At 45.1% G+C, this 19,547-nt stretch overlaps 1 protein-coding gene across 2 annotated transcripts in view; it reads right to left on the bottom strand.

Annotated features, from left to right (window-relative positions):
- The window catches only part of LOC141222122 (mitogen-activated protein kinase 14), a 75,264-nt gene extending 57,444 nt beyond the window's left edge, over positions 1-17,820 (bottom strand). For both annotated transcript variants that reach the window (XM_073666621.1, XM_073666623.1), the window contains exons 1-2: positions 17,549-17,820; positions 8,282-8,411 (exon numbers count right to left, since the gene is read on the bottom strand). In XM_073666621.1, coding sequence (XP_073522722.1) covers positions 8,282-8,411; positions 17,549-17,667 — 249 coding nt within the window. In that variant the 5' untranslated portion in view covers positions 17,668-17,820. The remainder of the gene's footprint in view (positions 1-8,281; positions 8,412-17,548) is intronic.
- Between the last annotated feature and the right edge of the window lie 1,727 nt (positions 17,821-19,547).

Below are 19,547 nucleotides of genomic sequence, written 5' to 3'. Positions count from 1 at the left end.
AAGATTTGTCTGTATTTTCAGGACTATGAAAATTGTACATTCACACTGAAGGCTTCAAAACTATGAATTAACACATGTGGAATTATATACTTAACAAAAAAGTGTGAAACAACTGAAAATATGTCTTATATTCTAGGTTCTTCAAAGTAGCCACCTTTTGCTTTGATGACTGTTTTGCACACTCTTGGCATTCTCTTGATGAGCGTCAAGAGGTAGTCACCGGAAATGGTTTTCACTTCACAGGTGTGCCCTGTCAGGTTTAATAAGTGGGATTTCTTGCCTTATAAATGGAGTTGGGACCATCAGTTGTGTTGTGCAGAAGTCAGGTGGATACACAGCTGATAGTCCTACTGAATAGACTGTTAGAATTTGTATTATGGCAAGAAAAAAAAACAGCTAAGCAAAGAAAAACGAGTGGCCATCATTACTTTAAGAAATGAAGGTCAGTCAGTCCGAAAAATTGGGAAAACTTTGAAAATGTCCCCAAGTTCAGTTGCAAAAACCATCAAGCGCTACAAAGAAACTGGCTCACATGAGGACCACCCCAGGAAAGGAAGACCAAGAGTCACCTCTGCTTCTGAGGATCAGTTTATCAGAGTCGCCAGCCTCAGAAATCGCAGGTTAACAGCAGCTCAGATTAGAGACCAGGTCAATGCCACACAGAGTTCTAGCAGCAGACACATCTCTACAACAACTGTTAAGAGGAGACTTTGTGCAGCAGGCCTTCATGGTAAAATAGCTGCTAGGAAACCACTGCTAAGGACAGGCAACAAGCAGAAGACTTGTTTGGGCTAAACAACACAAGGAATGGACATTAGACCAGTGGAAATCTGTGCTTTGGTCCGATGAGTCCAAATTTGAGATCTTTAGTTCCAACCACCGTGTCTTTGTGCGACGCAGAAAAGGTGAACGGATGGACTCTACATGCCTGGTTCCCACCGTGAAGCATGGAGGAGGAGCTGTGATGGTGTAGGGGGTGCTTTGCTGATGACACTGTTAGGGATTTATTCAAAATTGAAGGCATACTGAACCAGCATGGTTACCACAGCATCTTGCAACGGCATGCTATTCCATCCGGTTTGCGTTTAGTTGAACCATTATTTATTTTTCAACAGGACAATGACTCCAAACACACCTCCAGGCTATGTAAGGGCTATTTGACCAAGAAGGAGAGTGATGGGGTGCTACGCCAGATGACCTGGCCTCCACAGTCACCAGACCTGAACCCAATCGAGATGGTTTGGGGTTAGCTGGACCGCAGAGTGAAGGCAAAAGGGCCAACAAGTGCTAAGCATCTCTGGGAACTCCTTCAAGATTGTTGGAAGACCATTTCCGGTGACAACCTCTTGAAGCTCATCAAGAGAATGCCAAGAGTGTGCAAAGCAGTCATCAGAGCAAAAGGTGGCAACTTTGAAGAACCTAGAATATAAGACATATTTTCAGTTGTTTCACACTTTTTTGTTAAGTATATAATTCCACATGTGTTAATTCATAGTTTTGATGCTTTCAGTGTGAATGTACAACTTTCATAGTCATGAAAATACAGAAAAATCTTTAAATGAGAAGGTGTGTCCAAACTTTTGGTCTGTACTGTACGTCATGGGTCGGGAGGGACATCACACCCGACACTCCGTGCCAGGAGCGGTGCCCGCCCCGCTAACGGTACTTTAACCCGCTAAACGCCAATATCGATCACAGCATTTAGTGAGCAGGCACAAGCAGGGAGCCCCACTGCCCTTGGATCAGAGCCCCCGCAACGTCATCGCTGGGGCCGATCGTTGCCATGGTGACCCATCGTAGTCATCACAACATACAGGTCACCAGAGCTAGCAAACTTGCTATACCATGCTCAGAGCATGATGTAGGAAGTTTGTCTGTCGGTCCAGCACCGACAGTTTAAGGCATAGCAAAGATCCAGCTGTAATCGCACCGACCCGAAGAATAATGTCGTCTAATCACTTATAACGCACAAGGAACGACGAAAAAAATAAAAAAAACAATTCTTCACCTGCTGTTGATTTGTTCATTCTGCCTCCCAAAGATCGCAGTAAGGCTCAGCTCGCATTTATCCTGGTCTCTATGCTGAGAGCTAACACCAGGGTTTCTGTGTAAACCTCTGAAATATGCGATTCAAAACAGAACCACTGGTGAAGATTCCCTGTAATGAGGCAGATGGAGGCATTGTGGATGCAGTCTGACCTGGGATCCAGGAATGTCCGTATTTTTAGGAGTGCATAAAAGCACGGTCCGGCACAGTTTTGTGCACTTCTGAAAAGGGCAATGCTGAACAGATTTGTATTTGTTTGGCTACTATGACACGCAAAAAAAAAAAAAAAAAAAAAGTTTTTTGTAAGATTTTTCATCACCATATATTGAAAGATATAATTTTTCTATATTTGTGCAGTCATGTTAAGGCTTGTTTTTTGTGGATAAGTAGATATTTTTGTTGGTACCATTTTTGGAGTACATAAGATTTTTTGATCGCTTTCTATTACAATTTTTAGGAGACAAAATGAACAAAAACCAGCAATTCAGATATTGTTCTTCGTATTGCTTTTCATGCCGTCCACTGTGTGGCAAAAGTGATAAGGCAGCTTTATTCTTCGGGTCGGTATGATTACAGTTATATTACATTTATATCATTTTTTGTTTTGCCACTTTTATACAATAAAAACAATTTTATAGAAAAAAATTGCTTTTGCATCGCAGTATTCTGAGAGCTATAGCTTTTCTATTTTTCCGCGTACAGAACTGTATGGCGGCTTCTTTTTTTGCGGGACAAGATGACGTTTTCAGATATAATATTTTTATTTGCATTCGACTTTTTGGTCAGGTTTTATTCCACTTAGTATGATGAAAAAGCAGTTTGACACTTTTTTTTTTTACAGTGTTCACTGAAGGGGTTAAATAGCGTGACAGTTTTATAAACTGGGTAGTTCTGGATGTGGCGATACCAAATGTGTACTTTTGTTTATTTTTGTTTTTACATAAATATACAGTTATTGGTAGATCTTTTTTCACTTTTTTGTTCTTTATTTTGTGATTTTTTTTTAGTCCCACTATGGGACATAACTTTTGTTATTGTGATCACTGGTATAATTTATGGCAATACATGCGTACTGCTATGTATTACACCTGTCGGTGTTACAGTGACAAAACATTTTTTTGACCATACTCCTGGGACTAACCTTTCAGCAACATTCAAGTTCGATTTCTAATCTTCTCTCCCTCGTTAACAGAATTAGAATAACTACTGGCACACCTCAATTTTCTAAACCTCTGACCCATATATCTGTCTGCAATCTAGCAACCTGAAAACCTGTAACAAGGCATACACTAAGAGGCTGAATGACAACCAGGACTTGTAAGAGGAGACTTGGAAAGAGATGGAGGAGTCAGATTTCTCCTCTATGTCAAGTGCTAATGACTTCTTAAAATCTAGGTAAAATGCACTAAATTTATCGTTTTTTGCATTTTTTATTCTTTTCCCTTGACTTGTTCCAAGAACCATATTTTTTTTTAAACTTTTAAGTTGACAGCAGGGCTGTGGAGTCGGTAAGCCAAACCTCCAACTCCTCAATTTCCCTGACTCCAGACTCCACAGCCCTCCTCACTACTGAGCGTGTACATAAAGTGCAGCACAGATTCATCTCACTGCCTCACTACTGAGCGTGTACATAAAGTGCAGCACAGATTCATCTCACTGCCTCACTACTGAGCGTGTACATAAAGTGCAGCACAGATTCATCTCACTGCCTCACTACTGAGCGTGTACATAAAGTGCAGCACAGATTCATCTCACTGCCTCACTACTGAGCGTGTACATAAAGTGCAGCACAGATTCATCTCACTGCCTCACTACTGAGCATGTACATAAAGTGCAGCACAGATTCATCTCACTGCCTCACTACTGAGCATGTACATAAAGTGCAGCACAGATTCATCTCACTGCCTCACTACTGAGCGTGTACATAAAGTGCAGCACAGATTCATCTCACTGCCTCACTACTGAGCGTGTACATAAAGTGCAGCACAGATTCATCTCAATGCCTCACTACTGAGCTTGTACATAAAGTGCAGCAGATTCATCTCACTGCCTCACTACTGAGCATGTACATAAAGTGCAGCTCAGATTCATCTCACTGCCTCACTACTGAGCATGAACATAAAGTGCAGCACAGATTCATCTCACTGCCTCACTACTGAGCGTGTACATAAAGTGCAGCACAGATTCATCTCACTGCCTCACTACTGAGCGTGTACATAAAGTGCAGCACAGATTCATCTCACTACTGAGCGTGTACATAAAGTGCAGCACAGATTCATCTCACTACTGAGCATGTACATAAAGTGCAGCACAGATTCATCTCACTGCCTCACTACTGAGCGTGTACATAAAGTGCAGCTCAGATTCATCTCACTGCCTCACTACTGAGCGTGTACATAAAGTGCAGCTCAGATTCATCTCACTGCCTCACTACTGAGCGTGTACATAAAGTGCAGCACAGATTCATCTCACTGCCTCACTACTGAGCGTGTACATAAAGTGCAGCACAGATTCATCTCAATGCCTCACTACTGAGCTTGTACATAAAGTGCAGCAGATTCATCTCACTGCCTCACTACTGAGCATGAACATAAAGTGCAGCACAGATTCATCTCACTGCCTCACTACTGAGCATGTACATAAAGTGCAGCACAGATTCATCTCACTGCCTCACCATGTACATAAAGTGCAGCACAGATTCATCTCACTGCCTCACTACTGAGCGTGTACATAAAGTGCAGCACAGATTCATCTCACTGCCTCACCATGTACATAAAGTGCAGCACAGATTCATCTCACTGCCTCACTACTGAGCGTGTACATAAAGTGCAGCACAGATTCATCTCACTGCCTCACCATGTACATAAAGTGCAGCACAGATTCATCTCACTGCCTCACTACTGAGCGTGTACATAAAGTGCAGCACAGATTCATCTCACTGCCTCACTACTGAGCGTGTACATAAAGTGCAGCACAGATTCATCTCACTGCCTCACTACTGAGCATGTACATAAAGTGCAGCACAGATTCATCTCACTGCCTCACTACTGAGCATGTACATAAAGTGCAGCACAGATTCATCTCACTGCCTCACTACTGAGCGTGTACATAAAGTGCAGCACAGATTCATCTCACTGCCTCACTACTGAGCGTGTACATAAAGTGCAGCACAGATTCATCTCACTGCCTCACTACTGAGCATGTACATAAAGTGCAGCACAGATTCATCTCACTGCCTCACTACTGAGCGTGTACATAAAGTGCAGCACAGATTCATCTCAACTAAAAGCCAAGATCCTTAGAACAGGAACAGAACAGACATTTATAGGACCTTTCATAACTTTCCCAAATACTTCCGAAAACATTTACAGCACATTCTGCATTGAACTACTGTACCCAATTTATTACATATTTTACGAATCGGTCCAATTTATACTGATTCCACCAAAATAGACAGATTCCGACTCCAGAGCCCTCATTGACAGGTATGAGGTCTTGTTTTTTTGCAGGACAAGCGGATATAAAATAACATACTGGAAAACTGAAAATAAAAGATTTCAAGCTGGCTGAAATGATGAAACTTCTGAACTCACTCCAAACTTAAAAAACCCTGCCCAGGATGTTTATTGCAGTCCTAACACAAAAAGAGGTTAAAGGGAATTTGTCAGAAGGGTTTTGCTATGTAATCTAAGCACACCATGTCAAAGGAGCACAGAGACACATATTCCAGCAATGTGTCAATTACTTGGCTAAGTTTCCCTGTTTCAATATAATCAGTGTTTTATCAGCAGGAAATTATCAGTATAGGACAACTGGCCTTGTGCGTCCTAGACCAGCCCCAACCTCAGCACTGATTAACAGCTCTCTCTATACAATGTACACAAAAAGCTGTGGTGTGAGCAGGGTTGTAACGTACAAATACTCCAGTTCATCTTGTTTGAGTAGCTGTATGGATGCATGTACTGATATATATATATATATATATATATACACACTTAAAGGGAATCAGTTACCACATTTGACCTATGTAAACTATTAATATGGGCATACAGGAAATAGACAGCTGAGGAGGGTGATCTCTGTAGGTCTCATATCAGAGGTGTTGTGGAAAAATCATCTTTATCACTTTATATAAATGACCTAGCTGAGGAGGGTGATCTCTGTAGGTCTCATATCAGAGGTGTTGTGGAAAAATCATCTTTATCACTTTATATAAATGACCTCTTCCAGGCTATGGAAGATGCTTAGCACTTGTCGGCCCTTTTGCCTTCACTCTGCGGTCCAGCTCACCCCAAACCATCTCGATTGGGTTCAGGTCTGGTGACTGTTGAGGCCAGGTCATCTGGCGTAGCACCCCATCACTCTCCTTCTTGGTCAAACAGCCCTTACACATCCTGGAGGTGTGCTTGGGGTCATTGTCCTGTTGAAAAATAAATGATGGTCCAACTAAACGCAAACCGGATGGAATAGCATGCCGCTGCAAGATGCTGTGGTAGCCATGCTGGTTCAGTATGCCTTCAATTTTGAATAAATCCCCAACAGTGTCACCAGCAAAGCACCTCCACACCATCAAACCTCCTCCTCCATGCTTCACGGTGGGAACCAGGCATGTAGAGTCCATCCGTTCACCTTTTCTGCGTCGCACAAAGACACGGTGGTTGGAACCAAAGATCTCAAATTTAGACTCATCAGACCAAAGCACAGATTTCCACTGGTCTAATGTCCATTCCTTGTGTTCTTTAGTCTAAAAAAGTCTCTTCTGCCTGTTGCCTGTCCTTAGCAGTGGTTTCCTAGCAGTTATTTTACCATGAAGGCCTGCTGCACAAAGTCTCCTCTTAACAGTTGTTGTAGAGATGTGTCTGCTGCTAGAACTCTGTGTGGCATTGACCTGGTCTCTAATCTGAGCTGCTGTTAACCTGCGATTTCTGAGGCTGGTGACGCAGATAAACTTATCCTCAGAAGCAGAGGTGACTCTTGGTCTTCCTTTCCTGGGGCGGTCCTCATGTGAGCCAGTTTCTTTTTAGCGCTTGATGGTTTTTCCATCTGCACTTGGGGACACTTTCAAAGTTTGACAAATTTCTCGCACTGACTGACCTTCATTTCTTAAAGTAATGATGGCCACTCGTTTTTCTTTACTTAGCTGCTTTTTTCTTGCCATAATACAAATTCTAACAGTCTATTCAGTAGGACTATCAGCTGTTTATCCACCTGACTTCTGCACAACACAACTGATGGTTCCAACCCCATTTATAAAGCAAGAAATCCCACTTATTACACCTGACAGGGCACACCTGTGAAGTGAAAACCATTTCCGGTGACTACCTCTTGAAGCTCATCAACAGAATGTCAAGAGTGTGCAAAGCAGTCAAAGCAAAAAGGTGGCTACTTTGAAGAACCTAGAATATAAGACATATTTTCAGTTGTTTCACACTTTTTTGTTAAGTATATAATTCCACATGTGTGAATTCATAGTTTTGATGCCTTCAGTGTGAATGTATAATTTTCATAGTCAGGAAAATACAGAAAAATCTTTAAATGAGAAGGTGTGTCCAAACTTTTGGTCTGTATTGTAGGTCAAATGTAGTGACAGATTCCCTTTAATATAATACGATTTGACTATCATCCTTTGAAGGAAGTAATTATAAGGTGTGTCCTACATACTTTGGTTCTTGGGCTGTATCCAGAGATGCTGTGGCCCCGAAGCTGCAGAGTAGCCACACCACTTCTGCCCTCATTATGCAAATGGACAGCCACGTTTTTGTTTTTTTTTGTCACATGCGGACTTTCCTCATTTATGTTAGTCTATGGGGAAAGTCTACATGCAGACCAGCAAGAGAAATTTGCGTGCTGCGGATCTGAAAGACGTGTCAGTTTCCGCAGGTGATCAGCAGTAGCACAGAGGCATACTGGACATGGGATTTCTAGAAATCCATCCACTACGCTGTAACATCTGGACTCTGCGGGTTTGGCGCTGCATAGACACGAAGCTTCAAACCCACAGCAGCTCCTGATCGTGTGCACATAGCTAAAGTTTTCTGTATTGCCTATTTTGGTTCACTTCAGGAACAACTAATACTGATGCTACATTATTTCCTATTCTGTTTCTGCTTGAAAAGTTTTCAAAAAATAAATGTGTAATCAAGGTCATCTAAACTCAACACACTGTATAAAACAGATTTTGTACAATGCATCTATAGATTAAATGTGATCCACAAAAAGAGGAGAGAAACTCACATTTTCATGCTTCATATGCTTTAGCAGACGAAGTTCTCTGTAAGTACGCTTGGCATGGATGATAGACTGAAACGGCCGGGAGAGTTTCTTAACTGCAACACGCTGTTCTGTCTTCGTATCATAGGCCGAACTAGGTGTAAAAAAAAAATAGAAAAGTGGCGTTAGCACGGAATCAGTCTGAGTGGCAGACAACAGTATTTTCTACTTACTATTTGGTTTAGTTTAGTGCCAAGATTTCCCCCGTAGTGTTATACTGTAGATATCCCATAAACGGTTAGTCGTTTTATAGATGTTGGAGATATAAAAAAATGGATTTTAAAGATTTGTCTGCTGTCCAAAATACAGCAATAAGCACAACAGTGGCTTTCACTGAGAAACAAAATAGACATAACTGTCATCACAGAATAAGCGGGGATCACATAGCATTTGCTACTACGTTCAGTGGCCCCATTGGGACTTACGTTCGAACCCCCACAAAACAGGATTTGGATGCATGCACCGGCTGGGCCATTGATGGCAGTATACACCTATTGTTGGTGGGCAGCAAGACATAGTTGACTTAGTCGGCATCATTATAATCAATGGCCCCGTCAGCACATAAGCTTGAATCCTGTTCTGTTGAGGTTCGGACGCAAGTCCTGACAGGGCCACTGTATGTAACGGCAAGCACTATGCCCAGCCTCATCTGTACAAAAAGAAAATCAAAAGGCACATGCAACATGGCACATCCAACACAGGCAAGTCCCCCATTTTTACAGACTGTCCAAAGAAATGTGTGGTTGGAAACCCTCTGTGCCAATACTTTTCCTTCACCACTTACCACCAGTTACAATAAATATGTCACCAGGTTTTTCCACGTAATCTGAGAGCAGAAAAATGTTGGGGCAGAGACCCCAATCTGAATCTTTTTATTAAATAGTGATGTGGCAAATATAATTAAAAAAATATCAAAAATTAAACATAGATAGATATCTATACACACACACGTGCATCTCACAAAATTAGAATATCAAAAAGTTAATTTATTTCAGTTCTTCAATACAAAAAGTGAAACTCATATTATATAGAGTCATTACAAACAGAGTGATCTATTTCAAGTGTTTATTTCTGTTAATGTTTATGGCTTACAGCCAATGATTATGGCTTACAGCCAATGAAAACACAAGTCATTATCTCAGTAAATTATAATACTTTATAACAACAGCTTGAAAAATGTTTTTAAAATCCGAAATGTTGGCCTACTGAAATGTATGTTCAGTAAATGCACTGAATACTTGGTCGGGGCTCCTTTTGCATCAATTACTGCATCAATGTGGCGTGCCATGGAGGCGATCAGCCTGTGGCCCTGCTGAGGTGTTCTGGAAGCCCAGGTTGCTTTGATAGCAGCCTTCAGCTCGTCTGTATTGTTGGGACTGATGTCTCATCTTCCTCTTGACAATACTCTATAGATTCTCTATGGGGTTAAGGTCAGGTGAGTTTGCTGGCCAATCAAGCACAGTGACACTGTTGTGTGTAAACCAGGTATTTGTACTTTTGGCAGTGTGGACAGGTGCCAAGTCCTGCTGGAGAATGAAATTTCCATCTCCAAAAAGCTTGTCGGCAGAGGGAAGCATGAAGTGCTCTAAAATTTCCTGGCAGACGGCTGCACTGACTTTGGTCTTGATAAAACGCAGTGGACCTTCACCAGCAGATGACATGGCTCCCCACACCATCACTGATTGTGGAAACTTCATACTAGACCTCAAGCAGCTTGGATTGTGGCCTCTCCACTCTTCCTCCAGACTCTGGGACCTTGATTTCCAAATTAAAATTGGAACTCTGGGACCTTGTGGAGTGTGTCAATGACAGCCTTCTGGACATCTGTCAAGTCAGCAGTCTTCCCCATGATTGTGGAGCCTACTGAAACAGACTAAGGGACCTTTTTAAACGCTTATTTACTGAAATAATGACTTGTGTTTTCATTGGCTGTAAGCCATAATCATCAACATTAACAGAAATAAATCACTCTGTAATGACTCTATATAAGTTTCACTTTTTGAGGATATTCCTGTTTAGTTTGAATAGGTTTCTTCCCACCGGCGTGTGGGTCAGAGGTCAGGGCAGCAGCCCTTCATTCTTACAAGTACAGAGTTGTGCCGGGTCACAACCCAGGCAGCTAAGGATACACAGTTCTTTGCTCGCTGTGTCTTATATTGGGAGTAACACACTTGGAGTGAGTCAGAACATGGCTTGCATTAATAGAAGACCACGATTTTTACTATATACAGCAACACAAGCAATAGCACGTTAAAGGGACTGTCAGCACAGAATGACTGTTCAAGCCAAGTACAGGCGCAGCGGGACAAATCATTTACATACACCTTCCCGCTTGCTTGTTTTCTCCTCCCTTCTCTAGCCCGATAAAGCCAGAGCTGTCAAAGAAGAGGGGGAGTGGAGACTGAGGGAAAACAATCAGGTGGAAAGGTGTATTTTTAATAATTGGCCCCCAAAATGAAGAACCGATGCCTAGTTTTAAATAGTAATTCCGTGCTGATAGAGACCGTTCAAAGTTCCCTGAGGCGACGAACACATACCATAAAAGGTTTCTAAAAATAATGTATTACAAAATATGAAGAAAGCTTATAACAAAGATTTTTCTGTATTTTCATGACTATGAAAATTGTACATTCACACTGAAGGCATCAAAACTATGAATTAACACATGTGGAATTATATACTTAACAAAAAAGTGTGAAACAACTGAAAATATGTCTTATATTCTAGGTTCTTCAAAGTAGCCACCTTTTGCTTTGATGACTGCTTTGCACACTCTTGGCATTCTCTTAATGAGCTTCAAGAGGTAGTCACCGGAAATGGTTTTCACTTCACAGGTGTGCCCTGTCAGGTTTAATAAGTGGGATTTCTTGCCTTATAAATGGGGTTGGGAACATCAGTTGTGTTGTGCAGAAGTCAGGTGGATACACAGCTGATAGTCCTACTGAATAGACTGTTAGAATTTGTATTATGGCAAGAAAAAAGCAGCTAAGTAAAGAAAAACGAGTGGCAATCATTACTTTAAGAAATGAAGGTCAGTCAGTGTGAAATAGTCATGTGACGGGTCACGCGACGCTGACGTCGGCAGGTCCTTCAGTGTACTGCTGCCGGGACGGAGGGAATCAAGACTCCGGGGGCCATCAGAGGGTAAGTATAGATTTATTTTTATTTTTATACCATTCTTTACGGTCACCGTATATAAATCCATGCCAGTTGCATGGATTTATATAGTGTGACCAAGTTGACAAGCACTTTCCAAGTGATGCTAAAATCGCTTGGAAAGCGCTTGTCAACCCGCATGCGGAAATGCATGTGAAGAACGCTTCACTTCCGCATGTCCCTGGCAGGAAAACGCATGTACAATCCGCATGTACAATCCGCATGTACAATCTGCATGTGTTTTTTTCTGCCAGGGAGATGCAGAAACGCTCAGGAAAAAATGGAGAGCATTTCTGCATCGTGGGCACATACCTGATTGTGACATAGTTACATAGGGGTGTGCAAATGAGCTGAAGGCAGGAGGGAGTCTATAAAAATGCCAAGAGCACTGAGTGTAGTAGTGTTTAACCCCTTAAGAACTCTAAAGTATATTTTTTGTCATAGGCCGCATGCAGAGTGTATGGAGTGGGCAGATGCTAGCTGTGTTATACAGCCTGTAACGGCAGTGACCTAAACTAACACTGATTAATGGCCAATATGTACCGGCTCATATCTCCTTCCTCTACCACCATGCGAGCTCATAATCCTAATTAACCCGATTGTTAATGTCGTAAAAAGAGAAAATTCAAAACGCCAGGTATTGTATTAAAATAAAAAAACTGCATTTTTTCACCAGTAAAATAAAAAAAAAAAAAAAAAAATAGACTTGTTTGTATTGCCGTAATCGCACAGTTGGGATCAATTTTAATACCATCAATTTTCACAGTATAATGAACACAGTAATGACAAAATCCAAAATACAATGTTGGAATTATGTTTTTTCCGTAATTTCACCACACTTGGAAAACTTTTCCTTTTTCAGTACACTGTATGGTAAAATGGGTTGAAAAGTATAAGGCTGTGTGCCCACGTAGCATTTTTCAAGCGTTTTTGATGCGGAATTTCCGCAGCGTAAACGCTTGAAAAACGCTTGGTAACACGCACCCCATGGTCCCCAATGGGATTCCGCAAGTTCTATGCACATGCTGCGGATTTTTCCGCAGCGTTTATGCTGCGTTCAAAAATCCGCAGCATGTCATTTAATTTTGCGTTTCCGCAAGCAGAATTGCCTTTGTTCAATGCATCAAAAACGCAAGGCAATTCCGCATGTGGAAAACGCGTGATAAACGCGCGAAAAACGCGCGATAAACGCGTGCGGAATTCCGCATGCGTTTTTCCGGGAGAGGACTTGCATTTATGCAGCAGAAATTTTCTGCTTCATAAATGCAACGTGGGCACATAGCCTAAGGCTATGTGCCCACGATGCAGAAATGAAGAGGAAAATTTCCGCATCATTTCTGCATGTCCTTGCCAGTAAAAACGCGTGCGGATTTTTACACGCAGATTTGTCATGCATTTTTCTAATGCATTGAGTAGGCAATTCCGCATAAACGCACAAATAATGGACATGCTGCGGTTTTTCCGCACATAAAATCCGCTGTGGAAATTTCCGCAGCATGGGCACAGAACATGCGGATTGTCATTGGGGACCATGGGGCACATATTACCAAGTGTTTTTCAAGAGTTTCCGCAGCAGAAATTCCGCAGCAAAAATGCATCGTGGGCACATAGCCTAACTCATTGCGCAAAAAACAAGCCCTATTATGCCTATGTCAGTGGAAAAATAAAATTATGGTTCTTGGAAGAAGGGGAGGAAAACTTTAAACCCAGAAATTAAAACTGGCTGTGTCGTCAGAGGGATAATGGGAAAAATATAAATAAATGCCAGAATGGTTTTTTTTTCCCCAGTCATGCAGGCTCAAAAAATGAGATTTAAAGAAAAAAAAAAAATGTTGACCCTAAAGTTGTGTTATGTGTTGACATGTAGGGGGAAGCCATCACAGAACTCATCAACGAAAAAATTAAATGTTATGGGTCTCAGTAGCAAATAGTGATTCAAATCAAAACTTTATTTTTTGTGCTAATTTTTATTTTAGATTTTAGTTGTTAAATTCAGAAACCTTAGGTTTTGTATCGCCATAATTGTACTGATCTAAAGAATCCTATTGTCAGGTTCACTTTCACAGCATAATGGACTCCGCAATAACAAAACACCAAAAAAAAAAAAAAAAAAATCAAGGTGTACTTGCATTTTTTCACTACTTGACCCAATTTAGAATTTTTTCATTTTCCGGTACATTTGATGGCAACTGGGCGTGACGCAGTGGACGCATACGCCCCTGATTGATGGGCTGTGGGCACGTCACAGCCCAGCATCCCCTGCGCAGGTTACCAACGAAAGCAAGGAAAAGTGTGGTGGATGCTGGCCTGTGACACACGGGGAAATGTGTGTCAGTGGGTCACGCACGACTGCAGCCGGAGCTTGACAAGATATCAGCGGATGTTGGAGTCGGCAGACGGGGGTCACGTGATGCCTGTGAGCGGTCAGCGATAGCGCCGCTCACAGGCAAGAATGACCACAGAAGGTGTTTACAAAAACACTTGTTATTTCCACAGTTTAAATCGATGAGGGCATTGTTAATAATAGTGGACAACCTGTTTAAAAATTTGAAAGGAGGAAGAAAAAAAAAAAAAGTCCAGAAAAAAAAGTCCAGGCCAAGAATTGAGCACAGATGGACGCAGGATACACATAAGGGTGGGTGCAAATAATAGAACCAAAGAGGAAAAGAAAAATAAACACCCTGCACCAAAAACAGGGCACAAATACTGATAAGCAACCGGCATCACGGATGTGGTGTGGTGAATTAGGGGACTATAGGCCAGTAAATTGCAGTGATCACCAATGCCGTGGGATAGCAAAGCTGCAATTCCCTTGTAGGCAATGAGGGAAGATGATTTGCTGTCAGCGACAGAGGTCATCCTCAGTCAATCACCATGTCTTGACATGGTAACCTTAAGGCTGTGTGCCCACGATGCGTTTTTGGTGCGTATTTGCAGCGCGTAAACGCTCCAGAAACGCATTGCATACCTTTTCCCATGACTTCCTATGACATTCTGCAAGTTCTGTGCACATGGTCAGGATTTTTTCTGAACAGATTTTACTCGCAGAAAAAATACGGACATGACCAATTCGGCTGCGTGCCCACGTTGCGGATTACAAGCGTTTTTGATGCGGAATTTCCGCAGCGTAAACGCTTGTAAAACGCTATGTAATCCGCCCCCCATGGTCCCCAATGAGAATCCGCAAGTTCTATGCCCATGCTGCGAATTTTTCCGCAGCATGTTCATTAATTTTGCGTTTCCGCAAGCGGAATTGCCTTATTCAATGCATGAAAAAACGCAAGGCAATTCCGCATGTAGAAAACGCGCAAAAAACACGCAATAAACGCTTGCGGAATTCCGCATGCGTTTTTCCAGGAGAGGACTTGCAGAAATGAAGTAGAAATTTTCTGCTTCATTTCTGCAACGTGGGCACATAGCCTTCTTGTGCGTTTCTGCATGTGTATTGGCCTATACAATGCATTGGAAAAACGCATGGCAAATACGCGTGCAAAAACGAATGTAAAATCCGCATGCGTTTTTTCCTGCCAGGTAGAAGCGTTCTTCACATGCATTTCTGCATGCGGGTTATCAAGCGCTTTTCCAAGCGATTTTAGCATCACTTGGAAAAGTGCTTGACAACTTGGTCACCCTATATAAATCCATGCAACCAGCATGGGCAACCGGCATGGATTTATATAGTGTGACCAAGTAATAGTTAAAAAAAAAAGAAAAAAAAGAATAAGAATGGTAAAAAATAAAAATTAAAGATTATACTCACCTTCTGATGGCCCGTGGTCTTCTCTCCGATGCGTCTGGTGTCTTCGGCGGCTCATTGTGGTGTAAAAGGACCTTCCATGACGTCATTTAGTCATGTAACAGGTCACGCGACTGTCTGGGTCTGCGGTCGTGTTACCTGTCACATGACTAAATGACGTCATGGAAGGTCCTTTTACACCACCGCGAGCCACCGGGGAGGAGACCACAGGCCATCAGAAGGTGAGTATAATGTATATTTTTTATTTTAAGGTTTTTTTTATTTGTTTGTTTGTTTTTTTTTACAGGTTCTATGGTACCCGGGTCTGGAGGAGAGTCTCCTCTTCTCCAGACCCGGGTACCGTCCGCACATTGAATCGCTTAACATCCGCATGTGCACACGTAGTCATGCGGATATTAGGCGATTCAATGCAAGTCAATGGCGGCAATTACGCTGCGTGTCAGCAAAATTAATGGACATGCTGCAGATTTTTCCGCAATGATAATCCGCAGAAGAAATTTCAGCAGCATGTGCACAGCACATGGGGATTATCATTGGGGACCATGAGGCACGTATTATCAAGAATTTTTTAAGCATTTTCGCTGCGGAAATTCTGCGGCAAAAACGCTTGAAAAACACAAAGTGGTACCAGTAAGTGAATTTCTGGTAACGCCTTCCAGATTAAGGCTTTTTTTCCCCACGATGAGCTTTTGGTGGAAAAAAAAAAAACACAGCGTCTTATAGTTCCAGCATAGTGGGTGGGATTTATAGAAATCTCCTGACCGCTGTGTTATTTTTTCCTCAGAGTAAGCTGACCTGCGGTGCGCTTCACATCTGCAGCACGACAATTTCCTTTGCGTGTACGCTGTTTTCTGTGCAGGTTTTCCCCAAAGACTCGCAGCAGTCAGGCTCCTCACACTGGCCCCGGGGGGGGGTGGGGGGCTCTGCAGGCAGCAGTCAGGCTCCTCACACTGGCCCCCAGGGGGGGGCTCTGCAGGCAGCAGTCAGGCTTCTCACACTGGCCCCCAGGGGGGGGGGGGGGGGGCTCTGCAGGCAGCAGTCAGGCTCCTCACACTGGCCCCCGGGAGGGGGGGGGGGGCTCTGCAGGCAGTAGTCAGGCTCCTCACACTGGCCCCCGGGGGGGGGCTCTGCAGGCAGCAGTCAGGCTCCTCACACTGGCCCCGGGGGGAGGGGGGGCTCTGCAGGCAGCAGTCAGGCTCCTCACACTGGCCCCCGGGGGGGGGGCTCTGCAGGCAGCAGTCAGGCTCCTCACACTGGCCCCGGGGGGGGGGGGCTCTGCAGGCAGCAGTCAGGCTCCTCACACTGGCCCCGGGGGGGGGGGGGGCTCTGCAGGCAGCAGTCAGGCTCCTCACACTGGCCCCGGGGGGGAGGGGGGGGGGCTCTGCAGGCAGCAGTCAGGCTCCTCACACTGGCCCCGGGGGGGGGGGGGGGGCTCTGCAGGCAGCAGTCAGGCTCCTCACACTGGCCCCGGGGGGGGGGGGGGGGGGGCTCTGCAGGCAGCAGTCAGGCTCCTCACACTGGCCCCGGGGGGGAGGGGGGGGGGGCTCTACAGGCAGCAGTCAGGCTCCTCACACTGGCCCCGGGGGGGAGGGGGGGGGCTCTACAGGCAGCAGTCAGGCTCCTCACACTGGCCCCCGGGGGGGGGGGGCTCTGCAGGCAGCAGTCAGGCTCCTCACACTGGCCCCGGGGGGGAGGGGGGGGGGGCTCTACAGGCAGCAGTCAGGCTCCTCACACTGGCCCCGGGGGGGAGGGGGGGGGCTCTACAGGCAGCAGTCAGGCTCCTCACACTGGCCCCGGGGGGGGGAGGGGGGGGTTTGCAGGCAGCAGTCAGACTCCTCACACTGGCCCCCGGGGGGGGGGGGGCTCTGCAGGCAGCAGTCAGGCTCCTCACACTGGCCCCCGGGGGGGGGGGCTCTGCAGGCAGTAGTCAGGCTCCTCACACTGGCCCCCGGGGGGGGGGGGGCTCTGCAGGCAGTAGTCAGGCTCCTCACACTGGCCCCCGGGGGGGGGGGGGCTCTGCAGGCAGTAGTCAGGCTCCTCACACTGGCCCCCGGGGGGGGGGGGGCTCTGCAGGCAGTAGTCAGGCTCCTCACACTGGCCCCCGGGGGGGGGGGGCTCTGCAGGCAGCAGTCAGGCTCCTCACGCTGGCCCCGGGAATGCGCCTGCTGTGTAATGCGGAACTAGAGACAGTGCCTGCATTGCCCAATCCCGCTAGGCCCCAGCAAGGAATATGCCAGAGGATTCACCCCCGGACCCACGGGCCCCCCAATCTGCACGCAGAACCGCCGGGATTGACGAGCTAGTAGCGCTGCACTCACCAGACCGAGCCGTACGCCCCGGAGCCCACAGGACTCAGGTTCTGGTACCTCTCGGGCACCTCCCACAGGGTCTTGTTCAGCTCCTGCCGGTAGAATCCAGAAGGGGAGTTAGAGGACATTGCTGCTGCACCCCAGGCTACGCACTCGCGGGTCCGCCCGACTCCAGACCTCCACACACTGTGCAGCCCCCGGTGACCAGAGCACAGCACAGAAGTACCGCGAGATTCAGCAGGCGTTACGCAATCTCCTCTTCTCTCTGCGCATGTGCGAGCCCGGTCAGCGGGTGAGAGCAGTTTCCGGGTTTTTTTTCTCAGATCTGCAGGGAGACATGGGAGCACCGGGCGGCACTCGGCTCTGAGAAGCCCGTGTGCTTTCAGGCTTCCGTAGCAGTGCGCTTAGTTCTCATGACTGTTTGGCTCTGTGCTTGGCTCACCTTTACCACGTGCAGAACATGGGCCTTCAGGTGGCAAAATGTTACCTCAGCGAACAAGAGGAACAGCTTTAGCAATTTAGGCTATTATTCACACATTGCTTTTTTGCTGTTTTTTTTAGGATCCCAAAGTTTAGCGTTACTGCTTTGGCCTAATTTACTTTATGGCAGTGAAAAGGGTTGTCTCCTTTCAGAAAATCCAGGTCTCCGGGAACAGTTCCTTATAGAAAACAAGAAAAAAACACTCACTGTCCTGGGTCCAATGCGGAGTCTGCACTGCTCCTGGTGTGATGGCAACAGCGCTGCAGACAATCACTGAGCGGCCTTCCTGTCTATGCGGGTGGAGCCGCTGCTTGCAGCACTGACGTCTTGTTAACAGGGCTGGTGTTTGGGGCAGGCAGACTAGGTATTTGCCCAGGGACCCCCAGCCAGTTGCCCGGGCCATATTTGGAGTTCCTGCTGCCCTAGGCACTGTCAGCGGTGGCGCCCCCCCTTGTCGCAGCCCTCCCCCGTCACGGCCCCGTTGCGTACAATCCCCTCCCCCTCGGACCCCCCCAATCGCAGACAATCTTCCCTCCTGTCGCGGCCCAAGTTTTATGTAGCTTCTACCCCCATCCTTGCAGCTTCTCCCCCCACATTCCAGGTAGCACATATAAAAGGTTTGTAGGGGTAAAATCCTGCAGACAGACTACCTTGAGATAAATAGAAAAAATAATCTTTTAATGATTTTAATTTGTTTATGTGCAAGTTTATACTCCAAGTGTTTGCATGGGTTTCCAACCACACTACAGAGACATACTGATAGGATGTTTACATTGTGAGCCCCAATGGGGTCAGTGTTGATGATGTCTGTAAAGTGCTGTGGAGTTCATAGTGTAATATAAATGCAAAAAATATTATTCCTAATATTATGTCACAATACCAGGATCTGAGGACCTTCTATTTCGAGGTCAGGGGCTCCCTGATGCGATGTTGCTGCCTGTCTCGCTGTCTTCCTCTTGACACTGCAGTGCGGTAGACAAGAGAGCATTAACTAGTTAATAACAAGAAATATGGAGTGTGTACTAACTGAGCCATAAACCCTCCCCATACCATGTCCAGCAGACATTGCAGGATTACTATATGGATTTTATTATTAGGCTACGGACACACTGGCGTGAAACTTGGATGAGCGCAATGCGTGATTTTATCACATTGCAGTCGGACCAATGTTAATCAGTGTCTGAGAGCACATTGGTGAGTGTCGGACGCTTTTTTCCTCATCCAGATTCAGGATGAGAAAAAAGTCGCAACATGCTGCGACAGTATGCGATTCACACGCGAGACTCGCCAATGCAAGTCTATGGTCCGACAAAATCACGGATCGCACACGGACCATCCGAGAGGCATTCATTTTTTTCACTGATACATTCTCATTCTGCAGCAGAGAACACTGTAAAATGTTCCTGTAAATGATTATACAGTAATAGCTGCTGACAAAAAAACAGATTGAACACGGACAGCACTCGGATGTGATTTGAGAAAAATGTCGGACACTTGCATAGCAGTTGCATGCCAAACAGACCAAAA

Source organism: Phyllobates terribilis, unplaced genomic scaffold (assembly GCF_046119375.1).
Source record: "Phyllobates terribilis strain yellow unplaced genomic scaffold, ASM4611937v1 Scaffold_2__4_contigs__length_985480577, whole genome shotgun sequence".
Taxonomy (NCBI): domain Eukaryota; kingdom Metazoa; phylum Chordata; class Amphibia; order Anura; family Dendrobatidae; genus Phyllobates; species Phyllobates terribilis.
This window is presented reverse-complemented; position numbering and strand designations above follow the sequence as displayed.